Source organism: Lytechinus variegatus, chromosome 15 (assembly GCF_018143015.1).
Source record: "Lytechinus variegatus isolate NC3 chromosome 15, Lvar_3.0, whole genome shotgun sequence".
In the NCBI taxonomy this organism is placed as follows: Eukaryota; Metazoa; Echinodermata; class Echinoidea; order Temnopleuroida; family Toxopneustidae; genus Lytechinus; species Lytechinus variegatus.
Genome location: NC_054754.1, coordinates 12,440,332 through 12,455,920, shown reverse-complemented (window position 1 = coordinate 12,455,920; position 15,589 = coordinate 12,440,332). Strand labels below are relative to the sequence as shown.

Below are 15,589 nucleotides of genomic sequence, written 5' to 3'. Positions count from 1 at the left end.
GTCTGACCAATGGATGGTACAAGCAATTAACATTTTTTAGTGCAAAACATGCAAAAAAAATTTACTAACTACTGTCTAATGGATGTGTGACATAAGATTATAATACTACTTTGTACTGATAAAGGGAAAACATTCCAAACAATATTCAACTGATAATGAGCAACATTTTTTAACATGAATTTCATACATTGATACATCAACAAAACATTAAAACAGGCTTTAGGCATTTTACATCATAGAATTAAAATGCACATATTCAAACAGATCATTGTTATACCAGTATTTCATTCAATATCCTCTCGTTCGCAGGTATAAAGTTGTGTTTAGTCTGACAAAGTTACATACATTTCTGGCTCGACATAGCATGTGCTTCATGTGATGCCAAATCTCTGCCCCATAATACCATGATTTCAATTGCAAAATGATTTTGGGTTGCTTGATAGTGGGTATGTTGAACAGTGTGGATATGCAACAATGATTCTGATTGGCCACTGCATCTTTTACAATGATTGCAGACTTTTGTGAACAATGTGGATATGCAACAATGATTCTGATTGGCCACTGCAACTTTTACAATGATTGCAGACTTGGGAATATCACTTGTGAAAGGATATATACATGGAAGAGAAACTGACGTTATGACCTGGATGTACAGGATGAATTCTAAGCCCAGTCTCAAATGCATGTTACATGATCTCAATTTCAAATGATACCATCTCAATCAATCAGAAGTCATGATTTCAGTAGTTTTTCACCTATAACCCAGCACTGATGAACAAGTTTCATTAATTGGACCCTCTGCTAGTAAGTAATGGAATAACAATTGTATTGAAACCTTAACAAATGAAATGAGTTTAATAAATATAACTGGCAACAACATGTACAATAATACAAATTTGGTAAATTGTCAAAAATAATCTCAATAGTAAGAATGTGCAGTATTATCATTTGATTGATAATGGATTCACCATCAATATTTTCTTTGTATTATAAAGAGAGTGTGAAGACGAGACTAACCATACATTGGCATCCAACAGTCCACACCATTTGGTTTATTGAACCGTTTTCATAGACTATGGTTGATCTCATAGCACTCTGCTATAGCTATCCTTCATTCAAGGAACTTGGTTACATATATAAGAATAAATAATAGGGTCAAAGGTCAAATAAAATCTGAGTATTAAATTGTAGGAGGTAAATATATCACTGGTTTGTGAACAAGAATGCATCTTATGATCATTCCTCTAGGAAAACTGAATTTCCATGAAAGACTGTCTTTTGCAAGAATTGAATACATGTATTTCTGCTCTGGCCAGTCAATAGCTGATACAATTCTTTTATTTTGAATAGGGACTATTATAGCAAGGGAAAGGAAGTTCCCCTCATATTGAATGAAGCATAGCTATATCTCGGGCTAAAAATCTTCACAGAAATCAGAAAAACATGAAGACATTGCTATTTATACATGACACAAGACGACATTGGAAAGTCTAAACATACTACGCACCATTATGCTATTTGGTTGGCATTATTCCTCAAATTGTTCAATGAAATATGAAAAAATGGTAATACTGGTAATGAGTGGAGAGCACAACACTCAAATATCCATTGCAATACCTAAGTGTGATTTCAAGAATTATTCTTATTAAGCAATGTCTTAATGAAATTCCATCTCTCTTTTACTTTTGCCTCAAACCCATCAAGGATTTTAAGGACCTATATATAACCATCTATTTGGAAGGTTTAAGGTTTAAGCCTCTCCATAAGGAATTCATCAATTGAGTCGGTGTTCCACTTCTCAATGCTTAGAGTTTCGATGACCTTGTTCTTCTCATCCAAGAACTTCAAGACAGGATCCGCACCTCGCAGATACTGAAGAAAACGAAAAATAAAAGAGGAACTCCCATTGAGATATGCACTTTCACAACTGACGGGTTTAGTTGTGTTTGAACATTCATTATGAACATAAAACATATCAATATGTAGGAATATTGCCACTAGTCAGAGAATTATTTTGAGAGATTTTGTTTTCTGTATTTAATGCAGTGTATAATCAGATTTGCAGTGAAAATCTGAAGAAAATAACTTTCCATATTACATTTCAGTCATGAAGCATCATCCAGAGTCGATAATAAATCAATACATACAATTTTAACGCCATGGAAGGTTACATTAATTCAGGATTATCTGTGCTTTGTGAGGGGTATTTGGGAGGTGTGGGTATAATCAACAAGTTATAAACAGTACAACAACATAAATTATGTGATAACATGGATGAAAGTGACTTCTAGTTTTTTTTATACTATAAAACCGGAGTCACAGAGTAAACACATATGGATACGTAGAAGACATAAGGCAATGAAATTTGATTGATTATAAGAAACTATGTGTTTTGTAATTTCATTTTTTTTATGATCAAAGGAGGTAGCAGTACAAGCTGAAGAGGCATATACATTGTTGTACTTATGTAGCAAAGGAAATTAACTTACCTTGACTTTCAAGTTGTTATACTTTTTAGGTCTCTCACTCTTTACAAAAGCTAAGAAGACACAATACAAACAAAACATACAAACATGAGTTACAATTAAGTTGAACAATTATATACATGAAACTAGGGGTTTCCAATCCATCTGTATGAAATGAGTCATGTATCAAGATTATACTAAAAATATTGAATTTATTATATTATCACACTTAACAGTCCTTCTCCTTCCACTTCCACGGTCAACCTAACCATATGATGTTAAAGATAAACCTGTTATTAAAAGCTAGAGCTCCCATCATCAGCTAGTCAAATGGTACCGTGTGATTGGTCAAGAGCAAATATATGACGAAGAATTCTAGCATTTATTACTAAAACAATATTGTGTAACAGGACCCTAGTGTTAGAGTGATCATGTGACAATTTCTTTGGATAGCCAGATTTTGGACAATAACTGTGTCTGCATTTTAGAAATTCCACTCACCTTGAATCTGTGGAAACCGACCCAATTTTCATCCACATACTTCTAAATGAGCATGGTGGAATGGCTGTTGGGAGAGACAATACACAAAACAGAATAAGTATAAGGAATGGGAAAGTTAAAACTAAAAGAAAACAAAACAATGATAAAGGGTCCATTTCTACACAAATTTTAGCCTGAAAGCAAATAAATAAAATCAATGTTCATATGTTAAGGTGAGAAGAATCATCAAATTTGTTTTGTGATGCTCATGTAAGTTTGTCATCCAGGCAATCAGAATAAAAATTCTCAAAATACATCATTAATAACTTTGCAAGATTTTTTTTTATTGAATGATGATCTCCACATGCCAGTAAGCAGCAATTATCACATTTAATACATTTTACACAAGTAAAATTAAATGAAACAAACATTATTTGCACAACTTGAACTTACTGCAAAGGAGTCATCTTCAGCATCGTCTTGGCAACATTGCCGACAGGGTCCCTCAAGCTCATTCAGTTTAAATTCACCTAAATTACCACAGGCACTACATAACAGATTGGAAGAGAACCCTTTGGTTAGGCATAGCTCTGACGATAGCTTCTCTAGGCTCCCCATACTCCTGGTTACCTGCAAGGAGACGATAAAAATGTTAACAGTATTTATTTTGTTATCACTTAAAGTTAAAGGGTAACCTTTTAATAACAAGGCCAAATCATATTCTTGTGCCATACAGGTACTTCCATTCTGGGTCAGTTGCAATGGCATCACTTTGATTGGACCACAAAGTTGGGTTCAAAACTACAATCAAATAAAACTCCCAAGTGCATGATCAAATGAAAATCATGTTGCGCTTGATTTTTTTTATTAATTCATTTGTAACCATTTCTGCAACAGGTAAGAAATATAGTACTTACTACACTTTTCATTCCTCAACAATATTGATTAGGTTGAGTAACACAAAATCTGATAGCTCCAGCGGGAAAAAATACATGGGGGCTCCTGCGATTTCAGCCCAAAATGCTCTAAAGAGCCCTGGAAACTAAAAATAAGGAGCCATGGAAACTCCCAATTCACTGCCATGTTTAAACTTATCCAATGATGCAGAATCAGGCAGTAAGCTGTGAAAAGTAGCCACCAACAATAAGAAATTGTTTGATTTCATGGCTCAAACACATCTACAGTAATATTACCATATCCCAACTGGTGTAATGGGTTCGAGATGACTTACCTGTACAATGAGAACCAGGAAGAGTGCGAGGAGATACCATAGGTCCACCATGATGGTGGTGAGAGAGAGGTCCCTCCTCTAGGTCTAGGACACTCTCTCAGGACCAACACCAAAATGTCTGTTCCAAGAAAATCTGTCAGAGTAAAAAAAAAGACTAGGTGAAAGATTTCTTAACTAACCGGTATTATTACTATTATGACCTAACAATAACACTATTATAGTATGATGGTGGTCCCAAGTCTGCGCACCTAACGATTCGAGTTAAGATTTAACACAAATTTACTTTTCTTTCACAAAATCTTTCAGTTGATAAAGTTCCTTTTATTGTAATAAATTTATTATAATGATTAAGTGTACCAAATATCTCATAAATGGCCATAGCATAGACTGTAAAGTGTTTGATACAGTCCCACATGAACGCCTTCTCAGCAAGTTAGCAGCATATGGAATAACAGGAAATGTCCATAGATGGATAGAAGCCTACCTGTCTGGAGTTATTGTTAATTCATGGAAATCAATGTCACAACCAGTAACTATCGGATTCCTCAGGGCAGTGTCCTTGGACCAATTCTTACTGTGTGTTTCATTAATGACTTGCCCGATTGTCTCATCTAGAGTTAAGCTGGTAAAGGTTTACAGAATCGTGACTAATTCAAGTGATGCCAGCTATCTCCAAAATGATCTACATGAAATCTCAGACTGGGCAATAAATGGCAACTACATTTTAATGTGAATAAGTGCAATACAATGCATTAGGGGAGACAGAGCAGCTTAGCTACAACATCTCTAGCGAGGATGGAGAGAATATACGGTAAAACCCTTGCATACAGAAGACAAAGGGCGGATGTTATCCAGATTTTCAAGATTATGAGAGGAATAGACAATGTTGAAGCTGATCTGTTCTTTGAACGAATCCATGACTCTCATACAAGAGGACATAGCATGAAACTAAGGAAGCAGAGATTTCTATGCAGATCTGCTGTTCGCCAAAATTCATTCTCATTGAGGAGCTGCAATAATTGGAATTCCCTGCCTGAGCTGAGTCAGTTGTAAGTGCAACTATTCTAAATCAATTCAAATTTTGACACAACCATCCTCTGAAGTACAGATCTTACCAAAGATAAGAAAATCAACTAGTGGCACAGAATTATAAGCACATTGCTTTACGTCTCAACATCCAATTCCAACTCCAAGTAAATCCGAGTACAAACAAAAAGTTATTTTAAGTAAGTACAAATTTGAAAGAAATATGTAATTAGGGTGTCAGAAGCCACACTGAAAAGTGTCAGCATAAAACAGGCTGATTTAGGGGAAAATATGGCACATTTTTTCGGGAAATTCAAGCTGCTAGAAAAATGTGATCTGAATTGATTATTAACTTATGTTTGGTATGTATGGAAAGAGAAAATTCAGGGGCTTCTTTTGACAGTAAGGACAATTTTATAGGATTATTTGAAATAAGGATTTGGAGATACATGTAAATTGCAAACCCTTTATTTGTTTGTGTGTGTGTTGAGATTGCCATTTCCCCATGCATTTTCTATGGGAAAATGAAATTTCTGTTTTGCACAAATTTTTCACTTTGTCAAAATTTTTCATTATGATCTGATTTCCAAATCTTTATAAAAAATCAGAAAGAGCATAAAAAATCCTATTGGACTCTTTATGGACAAGTTTTTGGCATAAATAATAAATTTATAACAGCTCTCAGAAGCTAAAAACTTGGAGTTGGATTTGTGTGTGTCCATTTCTTAACTACACAGTCTATGGCAGAGAAATGCTGAAAATTGACCTAATTTAATTCTTCTTTTTTGCAGCCAATAATTGGATTTTAAAAAAATGTTAAATTTCTGTCAGTCTGAAGGTCATTTCTCTTCAAATTCACAAAGAAAATGTGATATTTTCTTGAAGAAATATATTTTTTCTCCAGACACCCTAGGCCTAATGGTTAGCTACAATTTTGAATGAATTTTAACCCCTAACTTCAGTCAAGTCGACTGTGTATTTGAGACCTAGCAACGACAAGATCTGGGGTGGTATTCTGAAAACGTTCTTATCTTAATTTTGTTCTTATCTACGTCACGTTCTCAAATTGGTATTCTGAAAACATTCTTATCTTTTTCTTATCTCTTGTTCTTATCTTTTTCTCATCTTGCTTTCCATACTATGCTGAGCGCGTAAATTTATAATTGCGCATATAATACAAAAGTGCGCTAAAAAGATAAGAATAAAATCAAGATAAGTGGTATTCTGAAAACGTTCTTATCTTTTATCTTTCTTATCTTCTTACGATATTTATGATGATATTCAAGATAGCTAGAGGGTTATCACATCTCATGATGTCCGGGTTAATACTTGCTCAAAAATCGATGGACACTGGTAGTAACGAATATTTCTCCCATCCTTTCTTTCATTCACCCTTTATTTTGCCCGTCTCTTTTTCTATGCTTTTTTTTCTTCATTCATTTATATATTCATGTTATCTTTTTCTTCTTTTCTATCTGTCTGTCTTTCTTCCTTCCTTTCGTTCTCCAGTTATGTTTTTGTTTTATTCTTTTTAATTTCTTCTTTGTTTTTCTTTTCCTTTGTTTCATTTATTCTTCACGTTTCTTCCTTTTTTATTTCCCCCTTTTTTCTCTTTCTTTCCTTTTTCCTTGTTCTTTCTACCTTCACTTTATTTTTTTGTATTCTTTTTATTTCTTCCTTTCATACTTTTTTCGTCTTTATATTTGCTTTTTTCTTTCTTTCTTCCTTCGCTTAAATTTCAGATTTTCCCCCTTGTTTTTCTTTGTTTTCTTTCTTTAATATTTATTTTTTGTTCTTTTTTTGTTCGTTTGTTTGTTCGTTCGCTCTCATTTCTTTTCATTTCTGCTAACATTTTTGTGTCTTATTTACTTTCTTTTTTTCTTCTTTTTCTTTCTTTCGCTCATTCTTGTTCCGTTCATTCTTTATTTACTCTCTTTCTTTACTTTTTTTTCTCTGTCTTACTTCTATTTATTTATTAAAATCTTTTTCTTTATTCTTTCCATTAATGTCTTTCCTTTTATTCTTTTTTATTACTTCTTTATTTTTCCTGCCGTTTTATTTTCCCTTATCGTTCTTTTTCTTTCTTTCTTTGAATTTACCTTTCTTTCAATTGTCTTTCTTTAGTCTTTTTGTTTTAATTTCTCTTTCATCTTTTCTTTTATTTCTTTATCTCTCTCTTTATTTCTTTGTTTCATTTTCCTTTCCTTCACTTTTTACATTTTTATTCCTTCCATTTCTCTTTCTTGCTTTTTCACTTTATTTCACTCATTTTTCTGTTTTCTTTTTTCGGTTCTTTATTCTTTCACTTTATCTTCTTTTATCTATTTATTTTGTCCTTTTTCGTTTTTCACTTTAAGTTTCTTTCTTTATTTTTACCTTCAGTTTTTAAAATACTTTTTTTTTACTTTATCATTGATAATCGTTCTTTTTATCCTCCTTTTTATATCTTTTATTCATTCTTTTTTCTTTCTTTTAATTTTTGATTTTCTCATAATTTCTTTTTGTTTGGTTACCTTCATTTACTCTTTCTTCCATTATTTTTCTGCTTTGTTCCTTTCATCCTTTCTTTTAATTTCTGTTTCATTTTGACCATTTTCTGTCTCCTTCTCTTACCTACGTACCGTAAGGGCACTAGTATTCAACCCGGGCATAATTCAAAGATTTTGACATATTTCCAAAAATATTTAGAAATATGTAAACTATCTTAATTTCATACCTTTGTTATTTCCTGGGTAATCTGTTGTCGGTATTTTCTTTATCAATCTGTCGACTGTATGCGCGTAGGATCGAATTATGTGCCGATGGCCTTTTGCACTGAATTGCACTAGTATTCAACCTAGTGAGGATAGAAAGCAAATCTCAGAAGGGTTTATATTGGTAAATTAGATCTAGATCTATGTAAGTCTCTGGCTTTGATTAATTCCCTGTTTGGTCTCATCTCAAATGGTCTAGTCCATAGTCGGATGGGACAAGGGCAGATTGAGAGACAGGACCATCTTTCATCGCTAGGTTGAATACTAGTGCAGACGGGTTGAATACTAGTGCAAAAAGCCGTCGCCGTATAATTCGATCGCCCGCGCACACAGTCGACTGGTTGAAGAAAAAATAACGAAAAAAGAATAACCAGCATTTGCTCTTAGAAATAAGACGGGTCTGAAATTCAGGTAAATTCTATGTTTCTATATATTTGAGGAAAATCTCCAAACGGGTTGAATACTAGTGCCCTTACGGTACTTTCTTTCTTCCTGTTTTATTCTTTATTCGTACCTGCTTTATTAACTTTTATTAACTTTATTTGTGCACGTGACTCGAAATAATCAGTAATTGCGTATAAAATGCATATTTCGCGCAAAGCGCCAGAAACAGTGAACGCGCTGCGCCCACAATATTTTCTTGACATAAGGAACGCTTCTATTGGTTAAACTGCATTTTGTTTGGTAATATCCTAAAAATGGGCGTGTTGAAAACTTGAAGATAATGAGGCAGTCCTTACATTAAGTTACAACTTACACTTTACAGAGTCAGACTACAATGCGTTAAGATTTTCAGAATACCGATTTGCAATGATTTTAGTGTCTTCTTATCTCAATGAGATAAGATAAAAGATTTCAGAATACAAAAAATATATCAAAACAGAGCTGTTCCCATGTCCATGCATTGCTGAATTGGAGTGGAGAAGGTGGAACAAACACAGAACTCAATACATGGGACACTACAAAAATGGAAGTTGATTTCCGATGAGTAACGTTAATCTAAATCTAGTATAGATCTAAACATTCATGATGGAACAAACGAACCCTATAATTATTTTGAAATCCTCCCCTTTGAGCACTTATCACGATGATTCATATAGATCTACCTTACATGATAAGCAAAGCAATCTTACCGAAAAATTTTCACACGTCAGCAGTGCGAGAGCGAATCCACATCGCGATACGAAATATACTGCTACAGATAGCTGGATCGGATAAATGGGCCGGATATATCCGCTGTACGCATGCACGTGCCGGTTAGGAGGCTGTTTGACAAAGGTGACCGACCTGCCCCGCCCCCTTATTCATTCATTCATTCATTCTTTTTCATTCATTCTTTCTTTCTTTCATTCATTCATTTATTCTTTCTTTCATTCATTATTTTCATTCCGAATCTATTTATTTACATAGTTGAATAATTTATTAATTTTACAGGCCTATATAAAATTATATTTCAATAATTTGTTCTCTCTCGATATCTCGCTTTTATAAATGCACGCATTAATTCCCGGGATTAATTCAGACATTTCCAATTAAATCATAAATCGATGCCTTTGTCATATGCACCCATGTGCGTCTCAGTTGTTTGGGGTGATATTAATGGTTTTTGTCATTAATATTTTCCCTTTTTCAGTGCTTCTGGATAATGGTGGACCATTGAAGATATTGGGATAAACCCGGGGATAAAATCATGTTTATTTTACATGTACGTCGTACACTTGTTTGATTAAGCGGTCCCTTAATTAATTCCCATGCTTACAGAGATCAATGGGGGTGCTTTGCTCTAAAATGGGCCTTTGTATTATGTTTTGGTTTTTTTTTCTCTCGTTTGGTAGGTTTTAAGGAGTTGGGGGTTATAGACTATATTAAACCTCCTCCTCACCTCCCCCCCCTCTTTTCATCTCGATCTTTTCCTCCCTTTATCTTATCTCTCTCATGAAAAGTAACTTTCATTTATTTTATGGAGAGCGATCTTAAAGGGTACATACTCCGAGCTGAAAAAAATCGATGAAGAAATCACCAAATTGTAAACTTATACACTTTGTAAAAACAGACTAAATATGCAAGCCTATAATTATGCAAGCTGTCGTGAATATGCAGTAGGTGAGTCGATGTCATTATGTGTACGTCCCCACTTTCCCTTTTCTTATGTTTATTTCGTTTTTTATATACACCTGATATCTCCCTTGTAACAAAATAAGTTTTAGCAATGATTATCTTACGCAACAAATAAGTTGTTTGGTCCTCTTTTTTATACACTGAATTTTAATAAATATGATTTCATATTATAGGTTTTCCCGTCCAATTTCATCAGAGTTGCAATAAAATTAATGAAAGGACGTTCGAAATATTTCGTCCACCCTCTGCACACATAGTTCATTTTCATTCATTTAGTATTCAATTCCGTTCTATATCATTCCTTTGAATTTTGTAGAAATTCAATTTAGAGAGAAATTCGTTCAAATTAATGGCCCTAAGGTGTCATTTAATTTCGCGACGACGAGCTGATCGTTTAATTTCGCCTAAAACACCATTTTCAATTTCATTTATCGGCACACATCATTGCACTTTAAACTTCCAAATTCAGATAACATGTTTCTGTATTAATTTTTTCCCAAACTTTACCCTTTCTATTTTTGCGGATCTTTTCAGTTAGAATCATTTTATTCCATTATGTTTGATAAAGATGTAATTCATGTAACACTTATAGGATATGGTTGTAAACGCTTATTCTTTTAATGATTGATGAGTTGATGCAGGGGCGGATCCAGGATTTCCCAAAAGGGGGGCACATTTTCTGGAGGAATATGACGAGCAAAAAAAGAAGGTTTTTAACCAAAGAATAAGAGTAATTGTGCCTCTCAAGGGGGAGGCACGAGTTGGCTGTGCCCCCCCCCCCCTGGATCCGCCATTGAGTGGGAGGATGACCTAGTATGCCATTGGTAAGTATTTTTTCTTCATCATCTTGTTCTCTTTTATTTGACATAATTGTATATAATTTAAATCGTTTTGGGGAAGGGATGGGTATCATGGTATTGACCACAGTCTATAGTTATGAAAGTGGAACAAAAACGAGTTGTTGTTCCGATGATGGTCTGTCAGATGTAAAATTCAGTAAAATTTTTAACATCCAATGTAGGAGAAAAACCCATTTCCATAATTATACAAAAGAAGTAAAAAACAACAACAACGAAAAACACTGTCCATATCCTGTAAGTGATTGCATATTAATGATTTTGAATTCCTAAACGTTCGCAAGGAAGGTACCGTTGCGAATTTGAAAACACTACTCACTTATTTTAATTTGTTCGTTCTTTAAAAATGTTTAAATGAGATAACTATGAAATCGCGTGCCATTAGAATTAAATTAAATTAAGTATTTGGCTATTTAAATGCTGATCTCATAGGTCATTCAAATTAGTTGCAAATTAAAGTATTTTACATCATTAAATCGGTTGAAATTTTGACGAAATTGGACGGGAAAACCTATATTATCAAAGAACAAGCTGGGATGGATATGACATCATCAGCGTGCTAATCACATATTTATGAAGAAAATGCATATAAAATGTCATAACCTCATTTCCTTTGGGATTTCCTTGTCTGATTTTCCTGCTGATATACTTTATCCCTTCAAAATAATATGATGTATTCAACCTGGAATACCCCCTTTAAGCGCAGTGAGTGACCCCTTCTGATTCATAGATTGTTGAAAGTGCCACTTTTAAAAAAAAATCAGGAATTAATACATCTTTATTTTGGGGCTGAAGGCGACATTTACTGCTATACACCTTTGGATATACAGTTTAACAATTAAATGTAATGGTTTCATTGGCAGAATTTATTGTTATAGATCACCATGCTCTTTCTTATTAAAGTAACGGACATCTATATCTGAACAGGATCGAGTCGCAAGTCAAAAAAATTCCCATAACCTGTCGAAAAAGCAGGTGGCCAACATAGCTATATATTCAACACTCATTATTTTGAATGTTGGTTTGTTTTCATTGCTTTCTGTAGTACAATCAATAACCAATGTAATAATGCATTATTACCATTTTCGTTAGACTTTCATTCGATGTTCATACATCTCTTCATAAAATGGCAAGACTTGGTCAGTGCATCTTATGACGTCTTGAGTTACTTCGTCACGAGAAGGCATCCTATTGGCTGGTTTGAATCCGCTACTCCTCGTCGCAGTTCCATACCACGCTACGATGTTCTCCAAGAGATCATCGGCAGGCAGCTTCCAAGTCTTCACGACGTTCAGCGAAGCATCCCACGTCAATCGGGATTTTTCGTAAGGCAGCCCAACGGCTCGGCAATACTTCGGGAGCATTTCGGAAGGGTTCGCAAGCAGATCGTCACCGTCCATCACGATGGGGTTGCTATCAACATTCTCCCGAATATACTTCCAGAGGTCATAGACGTCCTTGATGAAAAGACCCGGGGTCATGTAGTGGTTATGTCGCTCGAGGTCGTATGTGGACTCGTCTGCGGCTTCGCCGGTCAAGAGCCCGAGTTTGGAGCAGTGTTCGAACATCATTTTCCTTTGGGAGTAGAAGGAGCGCAGAGGATGACGGATGAGGAAAGTATGCTTGAATCCAGTCGGCAGGAATGGACGCTCGTTCTCACCAATGCTGAATGCAATGTCTTTCACAAACACATGCTTGTTTGACCAACTTTCAAGGGATTTCTTCACTTCGTTATACCTGAAACCGAAATTCGAATAGAGGAAAGAGCTCATTGTGATCGATAGACAGGAACATCCTTATTTTCATCAATCTAGCTGTGACAATAAGGCGTCGAATTTGTGACGACAGTCTAAAATATTCAGTTGAACTGCTTTGAAACTTATGAGTGGATAGAATGTTAAAGATGAAGACATCGGCCGCAGAAAGGGGGGGGGGGGCTGGGATGGCAAGCCCCCACTTTGTTTCAAAACCATGTACAAAAACGTAAAAATGACCATATTATTGTGATTTTTCTTGCATGGCCGATCAACCCCCCCCCCCCCCCCATTTTGGCTCGGCCCCCGCACTTTCGAAACCGTTCCACGCCCCCACGGTCCATGCAATTAGATCTTAAAATGTATATATTTCCCGTTTCTATAGGATAGGATGATAAAGTGCACTCAGCTTATGCTTACGAAAGACTTTCAGCTTTGAATGATCTACAGCTTGTTGATTCGTTCATGAAGCTGGCTGCCTGATGAAAGGTATGTTCGTTGCCATGGTAACAGGTCGGCAAGTCGACGTGCTGACGACTTTGGATTTCCCGCCTTGCGAGGAAGCAATAGCAGTAAGGTTCGAACCACACCTGCGTGTCAGGTGTGAAGCTAAGACATTTTGTTAGAGCGGTAGAAACTGAACGAGGCATGCACCAGAGAATTGTGCGGGTTTTGTGTTCGCATTCTCCATCACTGACAGCAGACGATGACATCTTAATTCCAATGTAGTTAAACCCCTGTTAATTAAATTCCGGGACTTAATTGGTATTCCAAAATCAATTCAACTTGCAGTGCAATCAGTCGAGACCAATTCTTTGACAGGCTCATGAATCGAGTTATCAAACAAGAATCATCTGTCAGCCCAGTCCAATGAACAAAACAAATAAAGCTGCAAATTTACTCAATATTTAAAATACAGGCACCCCAACAGGCACATTCGTTACAATGAACAGCCAGTAGTATCTGAAGGACACGTGTATATACAATCTGATACCATGTGATATATACACGCCGCAGTCGACCTACATTTGTTGTCTTCGTTGGCACTGAACACAATGTGCAATTTTAATTTGAAGGAGTATGCATGGATCGTATACGACCTTTGGTCAGGTCAGAGGAAATGGCAATATTGGGATATAAGGCCACGCACATGAACGTTCAGTCAATTTCAAGGATTTGTTATTATTGAGCGACCAAATTAATACCCTGGGAAGTTGCAGTCCTTGACTGGTGAGAGATTCCGTGACCCCCCCCCCCTCCCTACCCACCTGAAAACCCCCATTTCCTTTTAGACCACTAGACAGAGAAAATTGGAAAAGAAATGCAGGGAGAAATGAACAGAAAGGGAAGGACAAGAGAACAGGATATGGTATGAAAAACAAGAGAATGGAAAGAATAGAACACAATATAATTAAAAGAATATAATATGATAAAACAAAATGGGATTGGCAATGAAATAGAACATAATAGAAAAGAAAAAAGAGAAATAATGGAGTATAAAAAACAGAAAAAACTATAAAAGATAGAATGGGGTAATCTTTTGAATGGAAGAATCGATTTTGGCACTTAAAAAATTCCGGTTCTTCCCGCCAACCAAACTTCCCTCTCATGATCATACATTTCTGTCACCCCACCCTCTTCTATACTCTCTCTTTTTGGGGCCAATTTCATAAATACAACTATTACATTGAATCATTGATTGCAAATGGCTGCTGAGCCATGTTACCATAGTAGTTGCCATAATGGCCAAGCTATCATTGTTTATGAAGTGGACCTCTGGGGACCGTCTTACAAAGGGTTACGATTGATCCAATCAATTGTAACTATGGAAATCCATCAGTGTCATAAAATTTTCCACAGGAAAGTTGCACAATGTCCTTTGTAAACAAAGAGAAGCACAGTTATTTTTTTCCAGAAATGATGAATGCATGAATATACATCATATTTAGAAAATATTTTGAAAAACATGCATATTACTTGTTGACGTTTCTGGCCATCCATAGTTGCGATTGATCGGATCAATTGTTGCTCTTTGTAAGACGGGGCCCTGGTCTGTTCCCTTACTCATCCCTTTTATCATCTCATGTTTTGAATCTATCTCCCATTTCACATTTTCCCCATTTTTTCATCCTTTCTCGTTACATCAACTCACACCCTTTTAATTCTTTCCATGTTTACTCTTGCACCATGCATTCCTTTTAATTCCACCATTTTTGTTCTCTCTTTCTCCTCACCATTTCTTTCTAAACATCCGCTTTCAATCCATCCACTTTCCTTTCCCCATTTCCAGCAACTTTTTGAAAAGGGGCAATTCCACCTGAACAAAAAATTAATTTGAATAAAAGGATAAAAGGGGGAAAACATTGAAAACTGAATGTCAATTAGGAACATTGTGACATTTCAAAGTGTTGCTTAAATTCACAAGTTACATGCACATTCTGGGGGTAAGCAAATGAAAGAGCATTCTTTTTGCAAAAAAATATATTGTATGGTTCATACCATAAAATACAAAATATATTTTGAATGAATTACATTTATTCTCTCATCTGCATATCCATGTGCTGTGTATAAAATTGTTTTGTGAAAAAAATGAACAAATTTAAGTGCCACAACTTTCTCATCAAATAACTTGAACATCCATGGAAGATTATATTTTTAGCATTATCTTGTTTAATTTTTTTCTCCTACTATTCAAATCAAAGATGGACTAGCACTTCAACAACTCTTCAAAGACACTATTCTACACAGCTTACCAAATGATCATAGATCTGATTTTTAACAATTGATTTACATTGGTCACTATGAACAATCATTTAAAAATAATCGTATGACCAGGGCCCCATAACACAAAACTTAGCAATGATCGTAGGATATTTTTCTACAATCGATTCAATTGACCACAGTG

The 15,589-nt window shown here is 35.2% G+C and overlaps 2 protein-coding genes across 2 annotated transcripts; both read right to left on the bottom strand.

The window, feature by feature from the left end:
• Positions 1-452: 452 nt before the first annotated feature.
• Positions 453-9,142, bottom strand: LOC121428525 (selenoprotein F-like). The gene is made up of 6 exons (XM_041625213.1): positions 9,089-9,142; positions 4,177-4,309; positions 3,399-3,575; positions 2,967-3,030; positions 2,490-2,539; positions 453-1,872 (listed from the first exon to the last, which is right to left on the bottom strand). The coding sequence occupies exons 2-6, from the start codon at positions 4,225-4,227 to the stop codon at positions 1,744-1,746; spliced, it is 471 nt and encodes a 156-aa protein (XP_041481147.1). The 5' UTR covers positions 4,228-4,309; positions 9,089-9,142; the 3' UTR covers positions 453-1,743.
• Positions 9,143-10,939: 1,797 nt separating this feature from the next.
• On the bottom strand, positions 10,940-14,314 carry LOC121428881. Its single transcript, XM_041625756.1, has 2 exons — positions 13,105-14,314; positions 10,940-12,667 (listed from the first exon to the last, which is right to left on the bottom strand). The coding sequence occupies exons 1-2, from the start codon at positions 13,395-13,397 to the stop codon at positions 12,019-12,021; spliced, it is 942 nt and encodes a 313-aa protein (XP_041481690.1). The 5' UTR covers positions 13,398-14,314; the 3' UTR covers positions 10,940-12,018.
• Positions 14,315-15,589: the final 1,275 nt, after the last annotated feature.

Coding starts and splice junctions, on each gene's coding strand:
- LOC121428881 (XM_041625756.1), bottom strand. CDS start 13,397: ATGTCATCGTCTGCTGTCAGTGATGGAGAATGCGAACACAAAACCCGC. Junction 12,668..13,104: donor TTCAAAGCTGAAAGTCTTTC/GTAAGCATAAGC, acceptor TTTCGGTTTCAG/GTATAACGAAGTGAAGAAAT.